This window comes from Bombina bombina, chromosome 1 (assembly GCF_027579735.1).
Source record: "Bombina bombina isolate aBomBom1 chromosome 1, aBomBom1.pri, whole genome shotgun sequence".
Taxonomy (NCBI): domain Eukaryota; kingdom Metazoa; phylum Chordata; class Amphibia; order Anura; family Bombinatoridae; genus Bombina; species Bombina bombina.
Genome location: NC_069499.1, coordinates 48,114,418 through 48,137,153, shown reverse-complemented (window position 1 = coordinate 48,137,153; position 22,736 = coordinate 48,114,418). Strand labels below are relative to the sequence as shown.

Genomic DNA, 22,736 nt, shown 5'->3' with positions numbered 1-22,736 from the left:
CATAAATTTCCTGTCCATGAAAATTTTCCTGACGGATATCAGGAAATCCAAATTTCTTGCTTTGTGCCTTTCTCTCCAGTCTATTCGACCATCAGTGGCTCAATGCATGGAGGCGATTGGTCTGATGGTGGCCTCCATGGACATTCCTTTTGCTTGGTTTCATCTGAGACCTCTGCATTTATATATGCTCAGTCAATGGAACGGAAACCACTCAGATCTTTCACAGAGGATAGATCTGGATCCCTTGACAAGAGACTCTCGACCTCAGTGGCTTACATCCACCACCAGGGAGGAACTCAGAATTCCTTAGCAATGTCGGAGGTGACTCGCATTCTCCAGTGGGCAGAGTCTCACGATTGTCATCTCTCTGTCATTTACATCCCAGGAGTGGACAACTGGAGTTGGATCTGATGGTGTCTCGTCAAAACGCCAAGCTTCCAAAGTACAGTTCAAGGTCAAGAAATCCTCAAGCCATTCTGATAGACGCTCTGGCGGTACCTTGGAACTTCAATCTAGCATTCCTGTTTCCTCCATTTGCTCTCCCCTGTTTGTTTCCTCTGGAACGTAGGGGTCAGAAGGTCACTTCTACCACTCTTTCTCTCTGGTTGAGAAGTGTTATCCGTTTAGCTTATAAAACAGCCTCCTGAGAGAATTACGGCTCACTCCACTAGAGTTGTTTCATCTTCATGGGTTTTCAAAAATGAAGCTTCTGTGGAGCAAATTTGGAAGGCGGCCCTCCATACATACTTTTTCCAAATTCTACAAATTTTGATACTTTTACCTCGGCTGAGGCTTCTTTTGGGAGAAAAGTTCTTCAAGCGGTGGTGCCTTCATTTAAGGTCCGTCTGTCTTGTTCTCCCTCCCCATTTATTCTGTGTCCTCTAGCTTGGGTATTGGTTACCACTAGTAATTAAAATGATTTGTGGACTCTCCATGCCCTAGGAAAGAAAACAAAATGTATTCTTACCTGATAAATGTATTTATTTCCGGGCATGGAGAGTCCACAACCCACCCTTCTTCAATTTAAGACAGCAGTTTTTTTGTATAGTCCTCAGGTACCTCTACCCTTGTTTTATCTTCTTTTTCCATTTTCCTTCGGCCGAATGATTGGGGATTATATTTAAGGGAAGTGACACTTAAAGGGACACTGAACCCAATTTTTTTCTTTCGTGATTCAGATAGAGCATGCAATTTTAAGCAACTTTATAATTTACTCCTATTATCAAATTTTCTTCATTCTCTTGGTATCTTTATTTGAAAAGCAAGAATGTAAGTTTAGATGCCGGCCCATTTTTGGGGAATAACCTGGGTTATTCTTGCTGATTGGTGGATAAATTCATCCATCAATAAAAAAGTGCTGTCCAGAGTCCTGAACCAAAAAAGAAGCTTAGATGCATTCTTTTTCAAATAAAGATAGCAAGTGAACGAAGAAAAATTGATAATAGGAGTAAATCAGAAAGTTGCTTAAATTTGCATGCTCTATCTGAATCACAAAAGAAAAAATTTGGGTTCAGTGTCCCTTTAACAGTTCTGCTGGGGTGCTCTTTGCTTCCTCCTGCTGGCCAGGAGAGAATATCCCACTAGTAATTTAAATGATTTGTGGACTCTCCATGCCTGGAAAGAAATTTATCAGGTAAGCATAAATTTAGTTTTTACCTCTGTGATTACCTTGTATCTACGCCTCTGCAGACTGACCCCTTATTTCAGTTATTTTGACAGACTTTCATTTTAGTCAATTAGTGCTGACTCATAAATAACTCCACGGTGTGAGCACAATGATATATATTTGGCACACATGAACTAAAACCCTCTAGCTGTGAAAAACGGTCAAATGCTCTGAGATAAGAGGCAGCCTTTAAAGGATTAGAAATTGGCATATGAGCCTATCTAGGTTTAGCTTTCAAAAAAGAATACCAAGAGAACAAAGCAAATTTGATGATAAAAGTAAATTGGAAAGTTGTTTACAATGACAAGCCCTATCTGAATCATGAAAGTTTAATTTTGTTCCCTCCTACCCAAAAAAAAAAATCTGTGAATAGTTTCAGAAAGACGTATCTGTTCCATTTCTGTTACGCCATTTGTATAACTTTTTTGTAATGTTTTTTTTTCTTTTTCTCCCCCCCCCCAATAGAATTGCTGAAAAGGAAAAGCAGATTAAACAGACTGAAGAATCTTTGGCTCAGGAACACGCCAGTAATGCAAACAATGCAGAGGAGTTCAAGGTGAAATAATTGGATTGTTCCTATGTGTACAGTTTAAATGGTTACTGGATATACTAACTGGCAATTATTTATTTATAATTTGTTCATCATTTGTAAATAAAGCTGTAGTTTAACACTGCTTCTGGATAATAGTTGTGTAATTTAGAATTAATTCTGCACATTGTTGTTTTCATCTGTGTGCTGATTCTAAAGTTTATTTCTTTTTTTAGTTTCTACAAAGAGACAACCTCTCACTTAAGACAGAACTTAATAAGTTGCAGGGTGTGAAGAATGAACAGGTAACAATCTACAGTTTGCTTTGTATATTAATAAATGAGTATTTATCTTTAATATGTGGGCTAGACCGCAGTAGCACTGTATCTCTTTCTGCCATGCAAAGGGTTAATATTATTATATTTGGATGCTTCATTAAAGGGACAGTCAACCCAAAAATTACTTTAACTTATTTAGATTAGTTAAATAACCATCTTTATAGTAAACTGTAGCCAAATTTTCATCTAAATAAACTTTGGCAGAAAATACACTTACTGATCTCATCTGGCCTTTTTGAAATGGCCGCCTGACCCCTCCTCCTCTGATGTCTCCCAAAAGCTTGCACTAACAGGATCCTTTCCTTTCTTCTCGTCCCTGCGCGCTCCTGCAATTTCAGCTCTCTAGCAGCTGTTAATACCCGGCACTCACTGCCTCTCATCCATGCTGTGTGTTACAAAGAATGAGAGGCAGTGAGTGCCGGGCAGGGGGCGATGTGATGGTCTGTGCCCCTGTTTTAAGATTGCTTTAATACTCCAATGAGATTATAGAGAAATATTTTATAAAAGCAGCTTCCGTTTGCCCCAACATTGAGATGCATGTGAATAAGTCCCACCTTGTATGCCTAACTACTGCTCATCTTTGCGGAGCCTCTCACCTCTCCTTTGTTGCCCTGAAGTGCCCTCTCTCACCCTTTCTGTTATTCATAGACCGTAAACCCTCCTGGGCCAGATACGCTTGCTCTGTCATTCCTCCATACTTCTGGATAAGCTAATTCTGCAACATAACATTTTAACCTACTTTTTGTTGTGATCACGGTTTCTCCCTAACTGAGCCTGAGCGCTATCTCGCTGCCCTGGCTGCTGTCAGTGATCTCAATGAGCGATTTCACAACCTATGTTTCTACTCTGGATTTGGTGCACATTATTCTCACCATGTTCCCGTCACTAGAGCTTTTGTCACTAAATCCAGAGTAGAAACATAGGTTGTGAAATCGCTCATTGAGATCACTGACAGCAGCCAGGGCAGCGAGATAGCGTTCAGGCTCAGTTAGGTGTCCTGGCAAAGATTATTGCAAAGCTGCATATCAATCAAGGGGGATCATACTGGTGGAAGGGTCATTATTTGCTATAAGTTTTGCTATTGACCTCTCTCACCATCCTGCTAGGGCAAATATATGTCAATAAAAGACATTGCGCTACGAATGTAGGCACACTGCTAGGGCATCTACTGCATTTATTTATCTCAGTAAGAATCCTCTTGATCTAGCTTGATTGTTACTTAACATTAAATCACCATTCTGGCATTATTTTAGTATTGTGTTAAAATAAAGGTAAAAAGTTATGAACGTTTTAACACTATTTTTTCCATTCAAACTGGGACTGTAACTAAAAATACAAATGACATGCAGAGCTTTCTCTTTCTGAAGACTTTTGGTTCCCAGGATGTAACCAAACACAAGACTATTGTCCCTACTGTATAAGGCAATGATCAAGCTAGATCAAGAGGATTCCTACTGAGATAAATAAATGCAGTAGATGCCCTAGCAGTGTGCCGGGAGTGATAAATCACCATAAGCTTTATTGTAGCACACCCAGTACTTATCAACAACCCTACATTCGTAGCGCAATGTCTTTTATTGACATATATTTGCCTCTATATATTTCTCTATAATCTCATTGGAGTATTAAAGCAATCTTAAAACAGGGGCACAGACCATCATATCGCCGCCTGCACGGCACTCACTGCCTCTCATTCTCTGTAACACACAGCATGGATGAGAGGCAGTAAGTGCCGGGTATGAACAGCTGCTAGAGAGCTGAAATTGCAGGAGCGCGCAGGGACGAGAAGAAAGGAAAGGATCCTGTTGCAAGTGCAAGCTTTTGGGAGACGTCAGAGGAGGAGGGGTCAGGCGGCCATTTCAAAAAGGCCAGATGAGATCAGTAAGTGTATTTTCTGCCAAAGTTTATTTAGATGAAAATTTGGCTACAGTTTACTGTAAAGATGGTTATTTAACTAATCTAAATAAGTTAAAGTAATTTTTGGGTTTAAGATCTGAATGCAAAAGAAGGCAGCTGCCTGTAACATTCGTCTCTCTATTCGGAGCCTGATTTTTTTCTTGTGATCAACACACTAAGATCTTAATTTGCACTAATCTTAGTGTGCTGAACTTTTACAATTACAAGAATAAATCCGGCTCTGAAAAGAGACGAATGCCACGAGTGGCCTCCACATTCGGATCCTAATGCGTATGTCTAGTTGGTATAGGGATTATTAAAGTTTTGTGTTTGATTTGGTTTTATTAGACTTTATCATTTGACATAGAAAGCATTTTATTTAGTAGTATATGCATATTTGTGCATAGTTACATAACATAAAATGTGTTTATTCTGATTTCTCCAACATTGGTGTGTCCGGTCCACGGCGTCATCCTTACTTGTGGGATATTCTCTTCCCCAACAGGAAATGGCAAAGAGTCCCAGCAAAGCTGGTCACATGATCCCTCCTAGGCTCCGCCCACCCCAGTCATTCTCTTTGCCGTTGCACAGGCAACATCTCCACGGAGATGGTTAAGAGTTTTTTGGTGTTTAAATGTAGTTTTATTCTTCTATCAAGTGTTTGTTATTTTAAAATAGTGCTGGTATGTACTATTTACTCTGAAACAGAAAAGGATGAAGATTTCTGTTTGTAAGAGGAAGATTATTTTAGCAGACAGTAACTAAAATCGATTGCTGTTTCCACACAGGACTGTTGAGATGAAGTAACTTCAGTTGGGGGAAACAGTTAGCAGACTTTTCTGCTTAAGGTATGACTAGCCATATTTCTAACAAGACCATGTAATGCTGGAAGGCTGTCATTTCCCCTCATGGGGACCGGTAAGCCATTTTCTTAGTTAAACATAAAAGAATAAAGGGCTTCAAAAAGGGCTTAAAAACTGGTAGACATTTTTCTGGGCTAAAACGATTGCTTTACTAGGCATATTATGCAGATTCTAACTAATTATTGGTATTATAATCTTGGGGAACGTTTAGAAAAACGGCAGGCACTGTGTTGGACACCTTTTTCAGATGGGGGCCTTTCTAGTTATAGACAGAGCCTCATTTTCGCGCCATTAATGCGCAGTTGTTTTTGGAGAGCAAGGCATGCAGATGCATGTGTCAGGAGCTAAGAATCACTGAAAAAGCTTATAGAAGGCGTCTTGTGGTATCGTATTCCCCTCTGGGCTTGGTTGGGTCTCAGCAAAGCATATAGCTGGGACTGTATAGGGGTTAAATGTAAAAACGGCTCCGGTTCCGTTAATTTAAGGGTTAAAGCTCTGAAATTTGGTGTGCAATACTTTTAATGCTTTAAGACACTGTGGTGAAATTTTGGTGAATTTTTAACAATTCCTTCATACTTTTTCACATATTCAGTAATAAAGTGTTTTCAGTTTGAAATTTAAAGTGACAGTAACGGTTTTATTTTAAAACGTTTTTTGTGCTTTGTTGACAAGTTTAAGCCTGTTTAACATGTCTGTACCATCAGATAAGCTATGTTCTATATGTATGAAAGCCAATGTGTCTCCCCATTTAAATTTATGTGATAATTGTGCCATAGTGTTCAAACAAAGTAAGGACAGTAATGCCACAGATAATGATATTGCCCAAGATGATTCCTCAAATGAAGGGAGTAAACATGATACTACATCATCCCCTACTGTGTCTACACCAGTTATGCCCACACAGGAGGCCCCTAGTACATCTAGTGCGCCAATACTTATTACCATGCAACAATTAACGGCTGTAATGGATAACTCCATAGCAAATCTTTTATCCAAAATGCCTACTTATCAGAGAAAGCGCGATTGCTCTGTTTTAAACACTGAAGAGCAAGAGGACGCTGATGATAACTGATCTGACATACCCTCACACCAATCTCAAGGGGCCATAAGGGAGGTTTTGTCTGATGGAGAAATTTCAGATTCAGGAAAAATTTCTCATCAAGCTGAACCTGATGTTGTGACATTTAAATTTAAATTAGAACATCTCCGCGCACTGCTTAAGGAGGTGTTATCTACTCTGGATGATTGTGACAATTTGGTCATTCCAGAGAAATTATGTAAGATTTTCCTAGAGGTTCCGGTGCCCCCCGACGCTTTTCCTATACCCAAGCGGGTGGCGGACATAGTAAATAAAGAGTGGGAAAGGCCCGGCATACCTTTTGTTCCCCCCCCCTATATTTAAGAAATTATTTCCTATAGTCGACCCCAGAAAGGACTTATGGCAGACAGTCCCCAAGGTCGAGGGGGCGGTTTCTACTCTAAACAAACGCACTACTATTCCTATCGAAGATAGTTGTGCTTTCAAAGATCCTATGGATAAGAAATTAGAGGGTTTGCTTAAAAAGATTTTTGTACAACAAGGTTACCTTCTACAACCAATTTCATGCATTGTTCCTGTCACTACGGCAGCGTGTTTCTGGTTCGAGGAACTAGAAAAATCGCTCAGTAAAGAATCTTCGTATGAGGAGGTTATGGACAGAGTTCAAGCACTTAAATTGGCTAACTCTTTTGTTTTAGATGCCGCTTTGCAATTAGCTAGATTAGCGGCGAAAAATTCAGGGTTTGCTATCGTGGCGCGCAGAGCGCTTTGGCTAAAGTCTTGGTCAGCGGATGTGTCTTCCAAGACATAATTGCTTTACATTCCTTTCAAAGGTAAAACATTATTTGGACCTGATTTGAAAGAGATTATTTCAGACATCACTGGGGGAAAGGGCCACGCCCTCCCACAGGATAGGTCTTTTAAGGCTAAAAATAAGCCTAATTTTCGTCCCTTTCGCAGAAACGGACCAGTCTCTAATTCTGTATCCTCTAAGCAAGAGGGTAATACTTCACAACCCAAACCAGCCTGGAAACCAATGCAAGGCTGGAACAAGGGTAAGCAGGCCAAGAAGCCTATCACTGCTACCAAAACAGCATGAAGGGATAGCCCCCGATCCGGGACCGGATCTAGTGGGGGGCAGACTTTCTCTCTTTGCTCAGGCTTGGGCAAGAGATGTTCAGGATCCTTGGGCGCTAGAAATAGTTTCTCAAGGTTATCTCCTGGAATTCAAGGAACTACCCCCAAGGGGAAGGTTCCACAGGTCTCAATTATCTTCAAACCAAATAAAGAGACAGGCATTCTTACATTGTGTAGAAGACCTGTTAAAGATGGGAGTGATACATCCAGTTCCAATAAGAGAACAAGGAATGGGTTTTTATTCCAATCTGTTCATAGTTCCCAAAAAAGAGGGAACATTCAGACCAATTTTGGATCTAAAGATCCTAAACAAATTTCTCAGGGTACCATCGTTCAAAATGGAAACTATTCGAACGATCCTACCTACTATCCAGGAAAATCAATTTATGACTACCGTGGATTTAAAGGATGCGTACCTACATATTCCTATCCACAAGGAACATCATCAGTTCCTAAGGTTCGTTTTTCTGGACAAGCATTACCAGTTTGTGGCACTTCCATTCGGATTAGCCACTGCTCCAAGGATTTTCACAAAGGTACTAGGGTCTCTTCTAGCGGTTCTAAGACCAAGGGGCATTGCGGTAGTACCTTACTTGGACGACATCCTGATTCAAGCGTCGTCCCTGTCAAAAGCAAAGGCTCATACGGACATCGTCCTAGCCTTTCTCAGATCTCACGGATGGAAGGTGAACAAAGAAAAGAGTTCTCTGTCCCCGTCAACAAGAGTTCCCTTCTTGGGAACAATAATAGATTCCTTAGAAATGAGGATTTTTCTGACAGAGGTCAGAAAATCAAAACTTCTAAGCTCTTGTCAAGTACTTCATTCTGTTCCTCGTCCTTCCATAGCGCAGTGCATGGAAGTAATAGGATTGATGGTTGCAACAATGGACATAGTTCCTTTTGCACGAATTCATCTAAGACCATTACAACTGTGCATGCTCAGACAGTGGAATGGGGATTATACAGACTTGCCTCCGACGATTCAAGTAGATCAAAAGACCAGAGATTCACTCCGTTGGTGGCTGACCCTGGACAATCTGTCACAGGGAATGAGCTTCCGCAGACCAGAGTGGGTCATTGTCACGACCGACGCCAGCCTAGTGGGCTGGGGCGCGGTCTGGGAATCCCTGAAAGTTCAGGGTCTATGGTCTCGGGAAGAGTCTCTTCTCCCGATAAACATTCTGGAACTGAGAGCGATATTCAATGCTCTCAGAGCTTGGCCTCAACTAGCAAAGGCCAAATTCATAAGGTTTCAGTCAGACAACATGACGACCGTTGCATATATCAATCATCAGGGGGGAACAAGGAGTTCCCTGGCGATGAAAGAAGTGACCAAGATAATTCAATGGGCGGAGGATCACTCCTGCCACTTGTCTGCGATCCACATCCCAGGAGTGGAAAATTGGGAAGCGGATTTTCTGAGTCGTCAGACATTCCATCCGGGGGAGTGGGAACTCCATCCGGAAATCTTTGCCCAAATAACTCAATTATGGGGCATTCCAGACATGGATCTGATGGCGTCTCGTCAGAACTTCAAGGTTCCTTGCTACGGGTCCAGATCCAGGGATCCCAAGGCGACCCTAGTAGATGCACTAGTAGCACCCTGGACCTTCAACCTAGCTTATGTGTTCCCACCGTTTCCTCTCATCCCCAGGCTGGTAGCCAGGATCAATCAGGAGAGGGCCTCGGTGATCTTGATAGCTCCTGCGTGGCCACGCAGGACTTTGTATGCAGACCTGGTGAATATGTCATCGGCTCCACCATGGAAGCTACCTTTGAGACAGGACCTTCTTGTTCAGGGTCCATTCGAACATCCGAATCTGGTCTCCCTCCAACTGACGGCTTGGAGATTGAACGCTTGATTTTATCAAAGCGTGGGTTTTCAGATTCTGTAATAGATACTCTGATTCAGGCTAGAAAGCCTGTAACTAGAAAAATTTACCATAAAATATGGAAAAAATATATCTGTTGGTGTGAATCTAAAGGATTCCCATGGAACAAGATAAAAATTCCTAAGATTCTATCCTTTCTACAAGAAGGTTTGGAGAAAGGATTATCTCTGCTTTATCTGTTTTACTTCACAAAAGACTGGCAGCTGTGCCAGATGTTCAAGCATTTGTTCAGGCTCTGGTTAGGATCAAGCCTGTTTACAGACCTTTGACTCCTCCCTGGAGTCTAAATCTAGTTCTTTCAGTTCTTCAAGGGGTTCCGTTTGAACCCTTACATTCCGTAGATATTAAGTTATTATCTTGGAAAGTTTTGTTTTTGGTTGCAATTTCTTCTGCTAGAAGAGTTTCAGAGTTATCTGCTCTGCAGTGTTCTCCGCCCTATCTGGTGTTCCATGCAGATAAGGTGGTTTTGCGTACTAAGCCTGGTTTTCTTCCGAAAGTTGTTTCCAACAAAAATATTAACCAGGAGATAGTTGTACCTTCTTTGTGTCCGAATCCAGTTTCAAAGAAGGAACGTTTGTTACACAATTTGGACGTAGTCCGTGCTCTAAAATTCTATTTAGAGGCTACTAAAGATTTCAGACAAACATCTTCCTTGTTTGTTGTTTATTCTGGTAAAAGGAGAGGTCAAAAAGCGACTTCTACCTCTTTCCTTTTGGCTTAAAAGCATTATCCGATTGGCTTATGAGACTGCCGGACGGCAGCCTCCTGAAAGAATCACAGCTCACTCCACTAGGGCTGTGGCTTCCACATGGGCCTTCAAGAACGAGGCTTCTGTTGACCAGATATGTAAGGCAGCGACTTGGTCTTCACTGCACACTTTTGCCAAATTTTACAAATTTGATACTTTTGCTTCTTCGGAGGCTATTTTTGGGAGAAAGGTTTTGCAAGCCGTGGTGCCTTCCATTTAGGTGACCTGATTTGCTCCCTCCCTTCATCTGTGTCCTAAAGCTTTGGTATTGGTTCCCACAAGTAAGGATGACGCCGTGGACCGGACACACCAATGTTGGAGAAAACAGAATTTATGCTTACCTGATAAATTACTTTCTCCAACGGTGTGTCCGGTCCACGGCCCGCCCTGGTTTTTTAAACAGGTCTGATGAATTATTTTCTCTAACTACAGTCACCACGGTATCATATGGTTTCTCCTATATATATTTCCTCCTGTCCGTCGGTCGAATGACGGGTGGGCGGAGCCTAGGAGGGATCATGTGACCAGCTTTGCTGGGACTCTTTGCCATTTCCTGTTGGGGAAGAGAATATCCCACAAGTAAGGATGACGCCGTGGACCGGACACACCGTTGGAGAAAGTAATTTATCAGGCAAGCATAAATTCTGTTTTTGTGTTTTTTAGGCTTCTGCTTCACACGCCCTGGAAGAGCTACAAAAAAGGTATAAAGTTGCTCAGGCCGCTGACAAACATAAATATATATGACATTCATTTTAGCCAATCAGAGCTGAACTCCACGTGCGTGAGCACAGTGTTATCTATATGACACACATGAACTAACACCCTCTAGTGGTGAAAAACGGTCAAAATGCCCTGAGAGAAGAGGCAGCCTTCAAGGGCCTAGAAATTAGCATATGAACCTCCTAGGTTTAGCTTTCAACTAAGAATGCCAAGAGAACAAAGCAAAATTGGTGATCAAAGTAAATTGTAAAGTTGTTTAATATAACATTCTCTATCTGAATTATGAAAGTTTATTTTGGACTAGACTGTCCCTTTAAAGGGACATAAAACCCAGGTAGAGCATACACGTTTAAACAATTTTCCAATTTACTTCTCTTGTCTAATTAACTTTGCTCCTTTTTGTATCCTTTGTTGAAAGCATACCTAGGTAGGCGCGGGAATCTGGAATCTAGCTGCTGATTGATGGCTGTACATATATGCCTCTTATCATTGGCTTACTGATGTGTTCTGCTAGCTCTCAGTAGTGCATTGTTGCTCCTTCAAGAAAGGATACCAAGAGAATGAAACAAAATTGATAAAAGTAAATTGGAAAATAAAAATTTTGGATTTCGAGTCCATTTAAAACCTTCTGTAGGAAATAAAGATTTAAAATAAATCATTGTCACTTTCATGTTAGTTTAAGATTTTTTTTTCATATTAAACTCAGAGCAACAGTTCACCTTGGGCAATGCTCACTTTTTGGCCACATATTTATTGTAAAGAAGAAAGAATATTGCAAAGGCTCAGTAAATTAAAACGTTTATTAATGTATAAGAATTACAAGTGATGTGGAATATCTCTGGTAATTAAGCTCTTCATCATGTGTGATAAAATGCTAATTGCCTGAAAGGTCGCCACATTCCTTGTGATGACCCTTATAAGTTATTTCATTGGCTATACAGTTTGGATTTTCCCAAGACTGTTCTTGCTAGTTTTTTTTTTTTTACGGATGTTTAGTAAGCAGAGACGTGCCAGATAACATACACTGTAAGAGCAATACAATTGTGGAACTAATTACCAAAGGAGGTAGTGAATGCCCATACCTTAGACCACATTTAAAAATGGTTTGGATACATTTCTGGCTAGAAACAGAATTCAGGGATATGATTGCTTGTGTTAAATGTGTCACCTTTTAAATTGGATTATTTTTAGCTGAACTGGAGCTTTTTTGTAAGTATATTAGATTTGTATAGGTTGAACTCGATGGACTTCTGTCTTTTTCAACATCATCTACTATGTACGTATTTACTGTTGAAATGTCTTTCAGCATTATTGAAAAAGATGAAACAATCAGAACATTAAACGAGCGACTTCAGCAGGTTTCCAACCAAGTAGACGATTATAAGGTATGAACGAAATTCATGTTCTAGCATCTCATTTTTAAATTCAACAACAAATGGTTAAAGGATGGTTTAGCCACCTTAGATATTGATGTAACCTTCTTGCCTCTCTGTCCAGTGTATGCACGTAACTGCCAATTAGTTACATAGCTTTGGCCAACCCAGCTAGGCACTGATCTAATAAATGCAAAAAATGTTTAAATTTTTCGTATAAACAAATTAATTTCCCTAAAAAACAAAGCAAAGAGGGCGCCACGTGGTGCAGATCAGGCGATCAATGTGCAATGAATACAAAATAGCCAAATAGCTACTCACTTGAGGTTCCGGTCTGGCTGATTGCACAACTTGTGCTTGATACCACGTGAGTAGCTTTTTGGCTATTTTGTATTCATTGCACCTTGATCGCCTGATCTGCACCATGTGGCGCCCTCTTTGCTTTGTTTTTTAGGATACCGTGACTGTGTTACTGTGGCTCAACACACCAGAGGAGCTGCCGTATAATTGTCTACAACATCTATTTTAGCACCATAAGGGACTTTAATTGCACATCGGACAATTCCATTGTTGTTATTTTGACACTTAAATAATTAATTATTATTATTTCTTCTGTTAAGTGTGATCAGTCCACGGGTCATCATTACTTCTGGGATATTACTCCTCCCCAACAGGAAGTGCAAGAGGATTCACCCAGCAGAGCTGCATATAGCTCCTCCCCTCTATGTCACTCCCAGTCATTCTCTTGCACCCAACTACTAGATAGGATGTGTGAGAGGACTATGGTGATTATACTTAGTTTTATATCTTCAATCAAAAGTTTGTTATTTTAAAATAGCACCGGAGTGTGTTATTACCTCTCTGGCAGAGTTTGAAGAAGAATCTACCAGAGTTTTGCTATGATTTTAGCCGGAGTAGTTAAGATCATATTGCTGTTCTCGGCCATCTGAGGAGTGAGGTAAACTTCAGATCAGGGGACAGCGGGCAGATGAATCTGCATAGAGGTATGTAGCAGTTTTTATTTTCTGACAATGGAATTGATGAGAAAATCCTGCCATACCGATATAATGTCATGTATGTATACTTTACACTTCAGTATTCTGGGGAATGGTACTTCACTAGAATTACACTGTAAGAAATACATAAAGCTGTTTAATAACTAGAGATTATGTTTAACGTTTTTGCTGGAATGTAAAATCGTTTTCATTTGCTGAGGTACTGTGTGAATAAATGTTTGGGCACTATTTTTCCACTTGGCAGTTGCTTAATCTGTTTTTCTGACAGTTTCTGTTCTCCCTCACTGCTGTGTGTGAGGGGGAGGGGCCGTTTTTTGGCGCTTTTACTATGCATCAATTATTTCAGTCAGCAACTCATTGTATTCCCTGCATGATCCGGTTCATCTCTACAGAGCTCAGGGGTCTTCAAAACTTATTTTGAGGGAGGTAATTTCTCTCAGCAGAGCTGTGAGAATTATAGTTTGACTGAGATAAAAAACGTTTATTCTGTAATTTGTTTCCTGCTTTCAGAATTTGTTATCTTTGCTAATGGGATTAAACCTTTGCTAAAGTTGTGTTGTTTACAAGGATTGAGGCTATAACTGTTTCAATTTATTAATTTTCAACTGTCATAGATCTTCTGTGCTTCTTAAAGGCACAGTACGTTTTAATATTATTCTAATTGAATTGTATTTCCAAGTTGCAAGTTTATTTGCTAGTGTGTTAAACATGTCTGATTCAGAGGATGATACCTGTGTCATTTGTTGCAATGCCAAAGTGGAGCCCAATAGAAATTTATGTACTAACTGTATTGATGCTACTTTAAATAAAAGTCAATCTGTACAAATTGAACAAATTTCACCAAACAACGAGGGGAGAGTTATGCCGACTAACTCGCCTCACGTGTCAGTACCTACATCTCGCGCTCAGAGGGAGGTGCGTGATATTGTAGCGCCGAGTACATCTGGGCGGCCATTACAAATCACATTACAGGATATGGCTACTGTTATGACTGAGGTTTTGGCTAAATTACCAGAACTAAGAGGTAAGCGTGATCACTCTGGGGTGAGAACAGAGTGCGCTGATAATATTAGGGCCATGTCAGACACTGCGTCACAGGTGGCAGAACATGAGGACGGAGAACTTCATTCTGTGGGTGACGGTTCTGATCCAAACAGACTGGATTCAGATATTTCAAATTTTAAATTTAAACTGGAAAACCTCCGTGTATTACTAGGGGAGGTGTTAGCGGCTCTGAATGATTGTAACACAGTTGCAATACCAGAGAAAATGTGTAGGTTGGATAAATATTTTGCGGTACCGACGAGTACTGAGGTTTTTCCTATACCTAAGAGACTTACTGAAATTGTTACTAAGGAGTGGGATAGACCCGGTGTGCCGTTCTCACCCCCTCCGATATTTAGAAAAATGTTTCCAATAGACGCCACCACAAGGGACTTATGGCAAACGGTCCCTAAGGTGGAGGGAGCAGTTTCTACCTTAGCTAAGCGTACCACTATCCCGGTGGAGGATAGCTGTGCTTTTTCAGATCCAATGGATAAAAAGTTAGAGGGTTACCTTAAGAAAATGTTTGTTCAACAAGGTTTTATATTGCAACCCCTTGCATGCATTGCGCCGATCACGGCTGCAGCGGCATTCTGGATTGAGTCTCTGGAAGAGAACATTGGTTCAGCTACTCTGGACGACATTACGGACAGGCTTAGAGTCCTTAAACTAGCTAATTCATTCATTTCGGAGGCCGTAGTACATCTTACTAAACTTACGGCGAAAAATTCAGGATTCGCCATTCAGGCACGCAGGGCGCTGTGGCTAAAATCCTGGTCAGCTGATGTTACTTCTAAGTCTAAATTGCTTAATATACCTTTCAAAGGGCAGACCTTATTCGGGCCCCGGGTTGAAAGAGATTATCGCTGACATTACAGGAGGTAAAGGCCATGCCCTGCCTCAGGACAAAGCCAAAGCCAAGACTAGACAGTCTAATTTTCGTTCCTTTCGTAATTTCAAAGCAGGAGCAGCATCAACTTCCTCTGCACCAAAACAGGAAGGAGCTGTTGCTCGCTACAGACAAGGCTGGAAACCTAACCAGTCCTGGAACAAGGGCAAGCAGACTAGGAAACCTGCTGCTGCCCCTAAAACAGCATGAATTGAGGGCCCCCGATCCGGGATCGGATCTAGTGGGGGGCAGACTTTCTCTCTTCGCCCAGGCTTGGGCAAGAGATGTTCAGGATCCCTGGGCGCTAGAGATAATATCTCAGGGATACCTTCTGGACTTCAAATACTCTCCTCCAAGAGAGAGATTTCATCTGTCAAGATTGTCAACAATCCAAAGAAAGAGGCGTTTCTACGCTGCGTACAAGAGCTCTTGTTAATGGGAGTAATCCATCCAGTTCCACGATCGGAACAGGGACAGGGGTTTTACTCAAATCTGTTTGTGGTTCCCAAAAAAGAGGGAACTTTCAGACCAATCCTGGACTTAAAGATCCTAAACAAATTCCTAAGAGTTCCATCGTTCAAGATGGAGACTATTCGGACAATTTTACCTATGATCCAAGAGGGTCAATACATGACCACTGTAGATTTAAAAGATGCTTACCTTCACATACCGATTCACAAAGATCATTATCGGTACCTAAGGTTTGCCTTCCTAGACAGGCATTACCAGTTTGTGGCTCTTCCATTCGGATTGGCTACAGCTCCAAGAATCTTCACAAAGGTTCTGGGTGCTCTTCTGGCGGTACTAAGACCGCGGGGAATCTCGGTAGCTCCATACCTAGACGACATTCTGATACAAGCTTCAAGCTTTCAAACTGCCAAGTCTCATACAGAGTTAGTGCTGGCATTTCTAAGGTCACATGGATGGAAGGTGAACGAAAAGAAAAGTTCACTCGTTCCACTCACAAGAGTTCCCTTCCTGGGGACTCTTATAGATTCTGTAGAAATGAAGATTTACCTGACAGAGGACAGGCTAACAAGACTTCAAAGTGCTTGCCGCACCCTTCATTCCATTCAACACCCGTCAGTGGCTCAATGCATGGAGGTAATCGGCTTAATGGTAGCGGCAATGGACATAGTACCCTTTGCACGCTTACACCTCAGACCACTGCAACTGTGCATGCTAAGTCAGTGGAATGGGGATTACTCAGACTTATCCCCTTCTCTGAATCTGGATCAAGAGACCAGAAATTCTCTTCTATGGTGGCTTTCTCGGCCACATCTGTCCAGGGGGATGCCATTCAGCAGACCAGACTGGACAATTGTAACAACAGACGCCAGCCTTCTAGGTTGGGGTGCCGTCTGGAATTCTCTGAAGGCTCAGGGACAATGGAGTCAGGAGGAGAGTCTCCTGCCAATAAACATTCTGGAATTGAGAGCAGTTCTCAATGCCCTCCTGGCTTGGCCCCAGTTGACAACTCGGGGGTTCATCAGGTTTCAGTCGGACAACATCACGACTGTAGCTTACATCAACCAGGGTCCCTTCAAACATCAAAATCTAACTTCTCTGAAGCTGACTGCTTGGAAATTGAACGCTTGATTTTATCAAGACGTGGATTTTCTGAGTCAGTTATTGATACCTTAATACAGGCTAGGAAACCTGTTACCAGAAAGATTTACCATAAGATATGGCGTAAATACCTATATTGGTGTGAATCCAAAGGTTACTCTTGGAGTAAGGTTAGGATTCCTAGGATATTGTCTTTTCTACAAGAAGGTTTAGAAAAGGGTTTATCTGCTAGTTCATTAAAGGGACAGATCTCAGCTCTGTCCATTCTGTTACACAAACGTCTGTCAGAAGTTCCTGACGTCCAGGCTTTTTGTCAGGCTTTGGCCAGAATTAAGCCTGTGTTTAAAACTGTTGCTCCACTATGGAGTTTAAACCTTGTTCTTAATGTTTTACAGGGCGTTCCGTTTGAACCCCTTCATTCCATTGATATAAAGTTGTTATCTTGGAAAGTTCTATTTTTAATGGCTATTTCCTCGGCTCGAAGAGTCTCTGAATTATCAGCCTTACATTGTGATTCTCCTTATTTGATTTTTCATTCGGATAAGGTAGTCCTGCGTACTAAACCTGGGTTCTTACCTAAGGTAGTTACTAACAGGAATATCAATCAAGAGATTGTTGTTCCTTCTTTATGCCCAAATCCTTCTTCAAAGAAGGAACGTCTACTGCACAACCTGGATGTAGTCCGTGCTCTAAAATTTTACTTACAGGCAACTAAGGAATTTCGACAAACGTCTTCTCTGTTTGTCATTTACTCTGGGCAGAGGAGAGGTCAAAAAGCTTCCGCTACCTCTCTTTCTTTTTGGCTTCGTAGCATAATTCGTTTAGCTTATGAGACTGCTGGACAGCAGCCTCCTGAAAGAATTACAGCTCATTCTACTAGAGCTGTGGCTTCCACTTGGGCCTTCAAGAATGAGGCCTCTGTTGAACAGATTTGCAAGGCTGCAACTTGGTCTTCGCTTCATACTTTTTCCAAATTTTACAAATTTGACACTTTTGCTTCATCGGAGGCTATTTTTGGGAGAAAGGTTCTTCAGGCAGTGGTTCCTTCTGTATAAAGAGCCTGCCTATCCCTCCCGTCATCCGTGTACTTTTGCTTTGGTATTGGTATCCCAGAAGTAATGATGACCCGTGGACTGATCACACTTAACAGAAGAAAACATAATTTATGCTTACCTGATAAATTCCTTTCTTCTGTAGTGTGATCAGTCCACGGCCCGCCCTGTTTTTAAGGCAGGTAAATATTTTTTAATTTATACTCCAGTCACCACTTCACCCTTGGCTTTTCCTTTCTCGTTGGTCCTTGGTCGAATGACTGGGAGTGACGTAGAGGGGAGGAGCTATATGCAGCTCTGCTGGGTGAATCCTCTTGCACTTCCTGTTGGGGAGGAGTAATATCCCAGAAGTAATGATGACCCGTGGACTGATCACACTACAGAAGAAAGGAATTTATCAGGTAAGCATAAATTATGTTTTTCACTTTTTTTATATTTTCATCTATCTTTGCATTTGCATTTGTTATTGTTGTTTTTGATCATTTCACCATTTTGTCTTTTTTTTTTTTTTTTTTTTTTTTTTTCACTATATTTTTGACACCAATTGGATACACTTATATTTATAGTGAAACATTTTATGGTAGAATTGCCTACACTCCACCTTTCATTGAATATATTTTTCTACACCATATTTTTTTACACCAGATTTTCTAGCAATCTTTGGAGCCTCTTACTCATCACCAGCTACATATATTGTTTACTGGCTGTGTGTGTGGTTTTACTATCTGTTCAGATTAATTTCCCTTAATGTGTATTTAACCTCTTCAGACAGGTTAGACATGTAAGCAATGCTACACCCCATTCTGCTCCGCATATTCTGATTAATATAACCTGTGATTGCAGCATATGCATGTTTGTACGCTCCTCAGCTGGCATATTAGTCCAACATTGGCTATGTATTTAATTCCTTTTCATGTGTTAAACGCACAGTAAAATAAATGAATTAGTTTATAAATAAAATGCGCAGACACAATAGAGCATTTAATAATTACAATAAACTGTTCCTTTGTCATATTGGGGTGGCATGCCATTTTTCTGCCTTATATAAAGAAACATCAGTTGATTTTATAAATCCACTGTGTATGTCATCAATTAAAGGGACACTGAACCCAATGTTTTTCTTTCTTGATTCAGATAGAGCATGCAATTTTAAGCAACTTTCTAATTTACTCCTATTATCATTTTTTCTTTATTTTCTTGCTATCTTTATTTGAAAAGAAACAAATGTAAATTTAGAAGCCAGCCCATTTTTGGTTCACAACCTGGGTTGTGCTTGCCGATTGGTGGCTAAATGCACCCACCAATAAACAAGTGCTGCCCATGGTTCTGAACCAAAAATGTGCTGGCTCCTTAGCTTAGATGCCTTCTTTTTTAAATAAAGATAGCAAGAGAAAGTGGTTATGGTAGGAGCGCCAATAGAGGCTAGGTCAGGAATGAGTCGAGCTCAAATACCAACAGGGTCCAATAGTGATTATTTTGAGGCAATAAGTTATGTGGATGAAAACCTAATGATAGGATGGGTGATCTGAGAATTGTGTCTATACAAATTTATTACACATATATTATAATCAAATCACATAAGGAATTAAAAATTGAGAATTAAAAATTGAACATTAGACATTGTAAATGTTAAAAAAGACATGGATCCATGTTTACATGTACACATAAAAATAACAATAAAATGCTAGATTTATCTAGAAATGTGGCTTCTATAAACTATAACAGATATCTAGATAATACCTAAAATTGGTTGGACTCTTAAATACAAGGTAGTGTTAAGTGAGAACACTCCAAATGTTATAATGGGGATGATGGGATTAATACAAAAAATACATTAGATACAGCAATACAATTAGAATGTGCTATTATAAAAAATTATAAAAAAATTAAAAACTAAATAAAAATCAAAAAAGGTCTTAGGTGGGTATAAATAATGTCAATTTACGTTAGTCCATCTTGGATCTCAAACAGACAGTCAAATAGATAAAACAGTGTGAATATCCAGTGAAACGTGATGCAAATCCTAGTTTTGGTTGCGAAAAAATATATGAAAAAATGATGAAAAATTAGAAGTGAAAAATAAAATCAAAAAACCAAAACATTATATTCCAAAAGTTATATTCCAAAAGTTAAGATATCAAATAGTGAGTTGTAAAATCAAAAAGCCAATAGTCACAAATCCACTATCGTGGTGTAGTGCTTCCAAACTTTAAAAATAGTGCAAAACCTTGTGATGATCAAACAATCCTTGAAAAAAATCGATAAAAATAGAAATAATAATATCCTAAAAACCTGTGAAAGAAAAGATATACAACATAGAGTAGTATTGCATATAATAAGTTTAAACCAATGAAAAGTATCTCACCATAGGATATTTTAGGATATTATTATTATTTCTATTTTTATCTATTTTTTTCAAGGATTGTTTGATCATCACAAGGTTTTGCACTATTTTTAAAGTTTGGAAGCACTACACCACGATAGTGGATTTGTGACTATTACCTTTTTGATTTTACAACTCACTATTTGATATCTTAACTTTTGGAATATAATTTTTTGGTTTTTTGATTTTATTTTTCACTTCTAATTTTTCATCATTTTTTCATATATTTTTTCGCAACCAAAACTAGGATTTGCATCACGTTTCACTGGATATTCACACTGTTTTATCTATTTGACTGTGTTTGGGATCCAAGATGGACTAACGGAAATTGACATTATTTATACCCACCTAAGACCTTTTTTGATTTTTATTTGGTTTTTAATTTTTTTATAATTTTTATTTTATAATTTTTTATAATAGCACATTCTAATTGTATTGCTGTATCTAATGTATTTTTTGTATTAATCCCATCATCCCCATTATAACATTTGGAGTGTTCTCACTTAACACTACCTTGTATTTAAGAGTCCAACCAATTTTAGGTATTATCTAGATATCTGTTATAGTTTATAGAAGCCACATTTCTAGATAAATCTAACATTTTATTGTTATTTTTATGTGTACATGTAAACATGGATCCATGTCTTTTTTAACATTTACAATGTCTAATGTTCAATTTTTAATTCTCAATTTTTAATTCCTTATGTGATTTGATTATAATATATGTGTAATAAATTTGTATAGACACAATTCTCAGATCACCCATCCTATCATTAGGTTTTCATCCACATAACTTATTGCCTCAAAATAATCACTATTGGACCCTGTTGGTATTTGAGCTCGACTCATTCCTGACCTAGCCTCTATTGGCGCTCCTACCATAACCACTATATCTTAGCATTTTTCTTATGGGTAACTAGGGACCCATTGGTATTAGGAGCTATAGGTCCTTATTAGTTAGCGCTGGTGGATAATCTCCCCTATCAAAGATAGCAAGAGAACAAAGAAAAATTTATAATAGGAATACATTAGAAAGTTGCTTAAAATTGCATGCTCTATCGGTATCGTAAAAGAAAAAAAATTGCGTTTAGTGTCCCTTTAAGCCCAGCACTGGAAAAAAATAAAATGTTGTTTTGCCCTATGCGTATACCCATGAGCCATTTTAACCTTTTAACGCCGTTACAGCGTTGTATTCCGTCCAAATTTTTCTGGGATTTAATGCCGATGGACGGAATGCAAAGTCCTAACCGGGTGGCTTTCCTGAAGCCACTGGCGTGTCCCTGATGGGATCGCGGTCTGGAGGGCGTGCCTAGCATTATAGGGACGCCCACCTGACGCGATCCCATCATTGAAATCTTGTGATCACTTGCACGATCACGAGATTTCAAATTGTTTACATCGGAACAGTTGTTCCGATGTAGACACTTTAATTTGCATGTAAACAATTTCATTGTTGTATTGAAAGACATTGACATCCTATTGCAATGTGAAAACTTAATCACATTTTATTTTACACAAGTTACTTTAATTTTTAAATCTTTAGACAAACTGTCACTTTTAGTTAATGATTGAATCATTTATACATCAGTAAGTTTTAGCGCTAATCAGCACAGAGCTGGTCTCAACCACCCTGGAACTGTAGAGTTGTTGTTTTGTTTTTTTGTTTTTTTTAAAGTGACATAAAACACCAAATTTTAAACATCTTTTCAATTACTTTTATTATCAAATTTGCTTAATTTTCTTAATATCCTTGCGGACCGTATCCATAAGCCAATCAGAGGAATATATGTGCAACCACTAATCACTAATTTACAGCTTGCTCCCAGTAATGCATTGCTACCGAGTCTGCCCAGGTATGCTTTTCAACAAAGGATGGCATGAGTACAAAGCAAATTAGATCAATCAGAACCTCTAGTCTTTATGGAGACAGTAGAAAAGTTAAAGTTCAATTTCAGAAGGAATTAGCCAAGCTACACATAAAGTGTATAATTAGTTGACATTTTAATTAGAGTTTTCATGAGACATTAGTTATATTCATGCATTTATGGGTAAAATATATTGGTCTGGTTGTCTGTAGCAGTTCTCTTCATATATGTGAAAAGGCCTCCCTTTATTTCCCATTCCCCAGTTTTGCATAACCAACACGGTTTTATCAATACACTTTTTATATATGTGATTACCTTGTATCTAAGCCTCTGCAGACAGCCTCCTTAAAGGGACATAAAACAGGTTGAGATCTGTGCATATCCTAAAAGGGCTAATTTAATTAAAATAGTTTGCATAAACAAATTGGTTAAAAATTACTGGCAAGTATTTTAAAATAATTTTCAAAAATAAGCAAAATGAATTACATAGCTAAGCTGCCTGGAGCAGCCAACTCCACCCCCCTATCAGTGTTTAGATCCAGGCATTGTATTTCAACTGAGCTCACAGCCATGCCCAGCAGATAATCCCTATGCATTTTTGCATTCTACCAAAACAACAATAGATATAGATACAGCCATAGAAGAAAACGTGTGAGGGAGAGTTAGAGCTTTACAATTCAGAAACTTAAAAGAAAGGGTTAATGGCAAGGCACTGCA

General features: G+C 39.5%; 1 protein-coding gene across 1 annotated transcript in view; it reads left to right on the top strand.

Moving 5' to 3' along the window:
* Nucleotides 1–22,736, top strand: part of KTN1 (kinectin 1) — a 394,527-nt gene that overhangs the window by 212,899 nt on the left and 158,892 nt on the right. Inside the window, 4 exon segments of the mRNA XM_053697334.1 lie at nucleotides 2,132–2,222; nucleotides 2,432–2,500; nucleotides 10,772–10,809; nucleotides 12,135–12,213. Coding sequence (XP_053553309.1) covers nucleotides 2,132–2,222; nucleotides 2,432–2,500; nucleotides 10,772–10,809; nucleotides 12,135–12,213 — 277 coding nt within the window.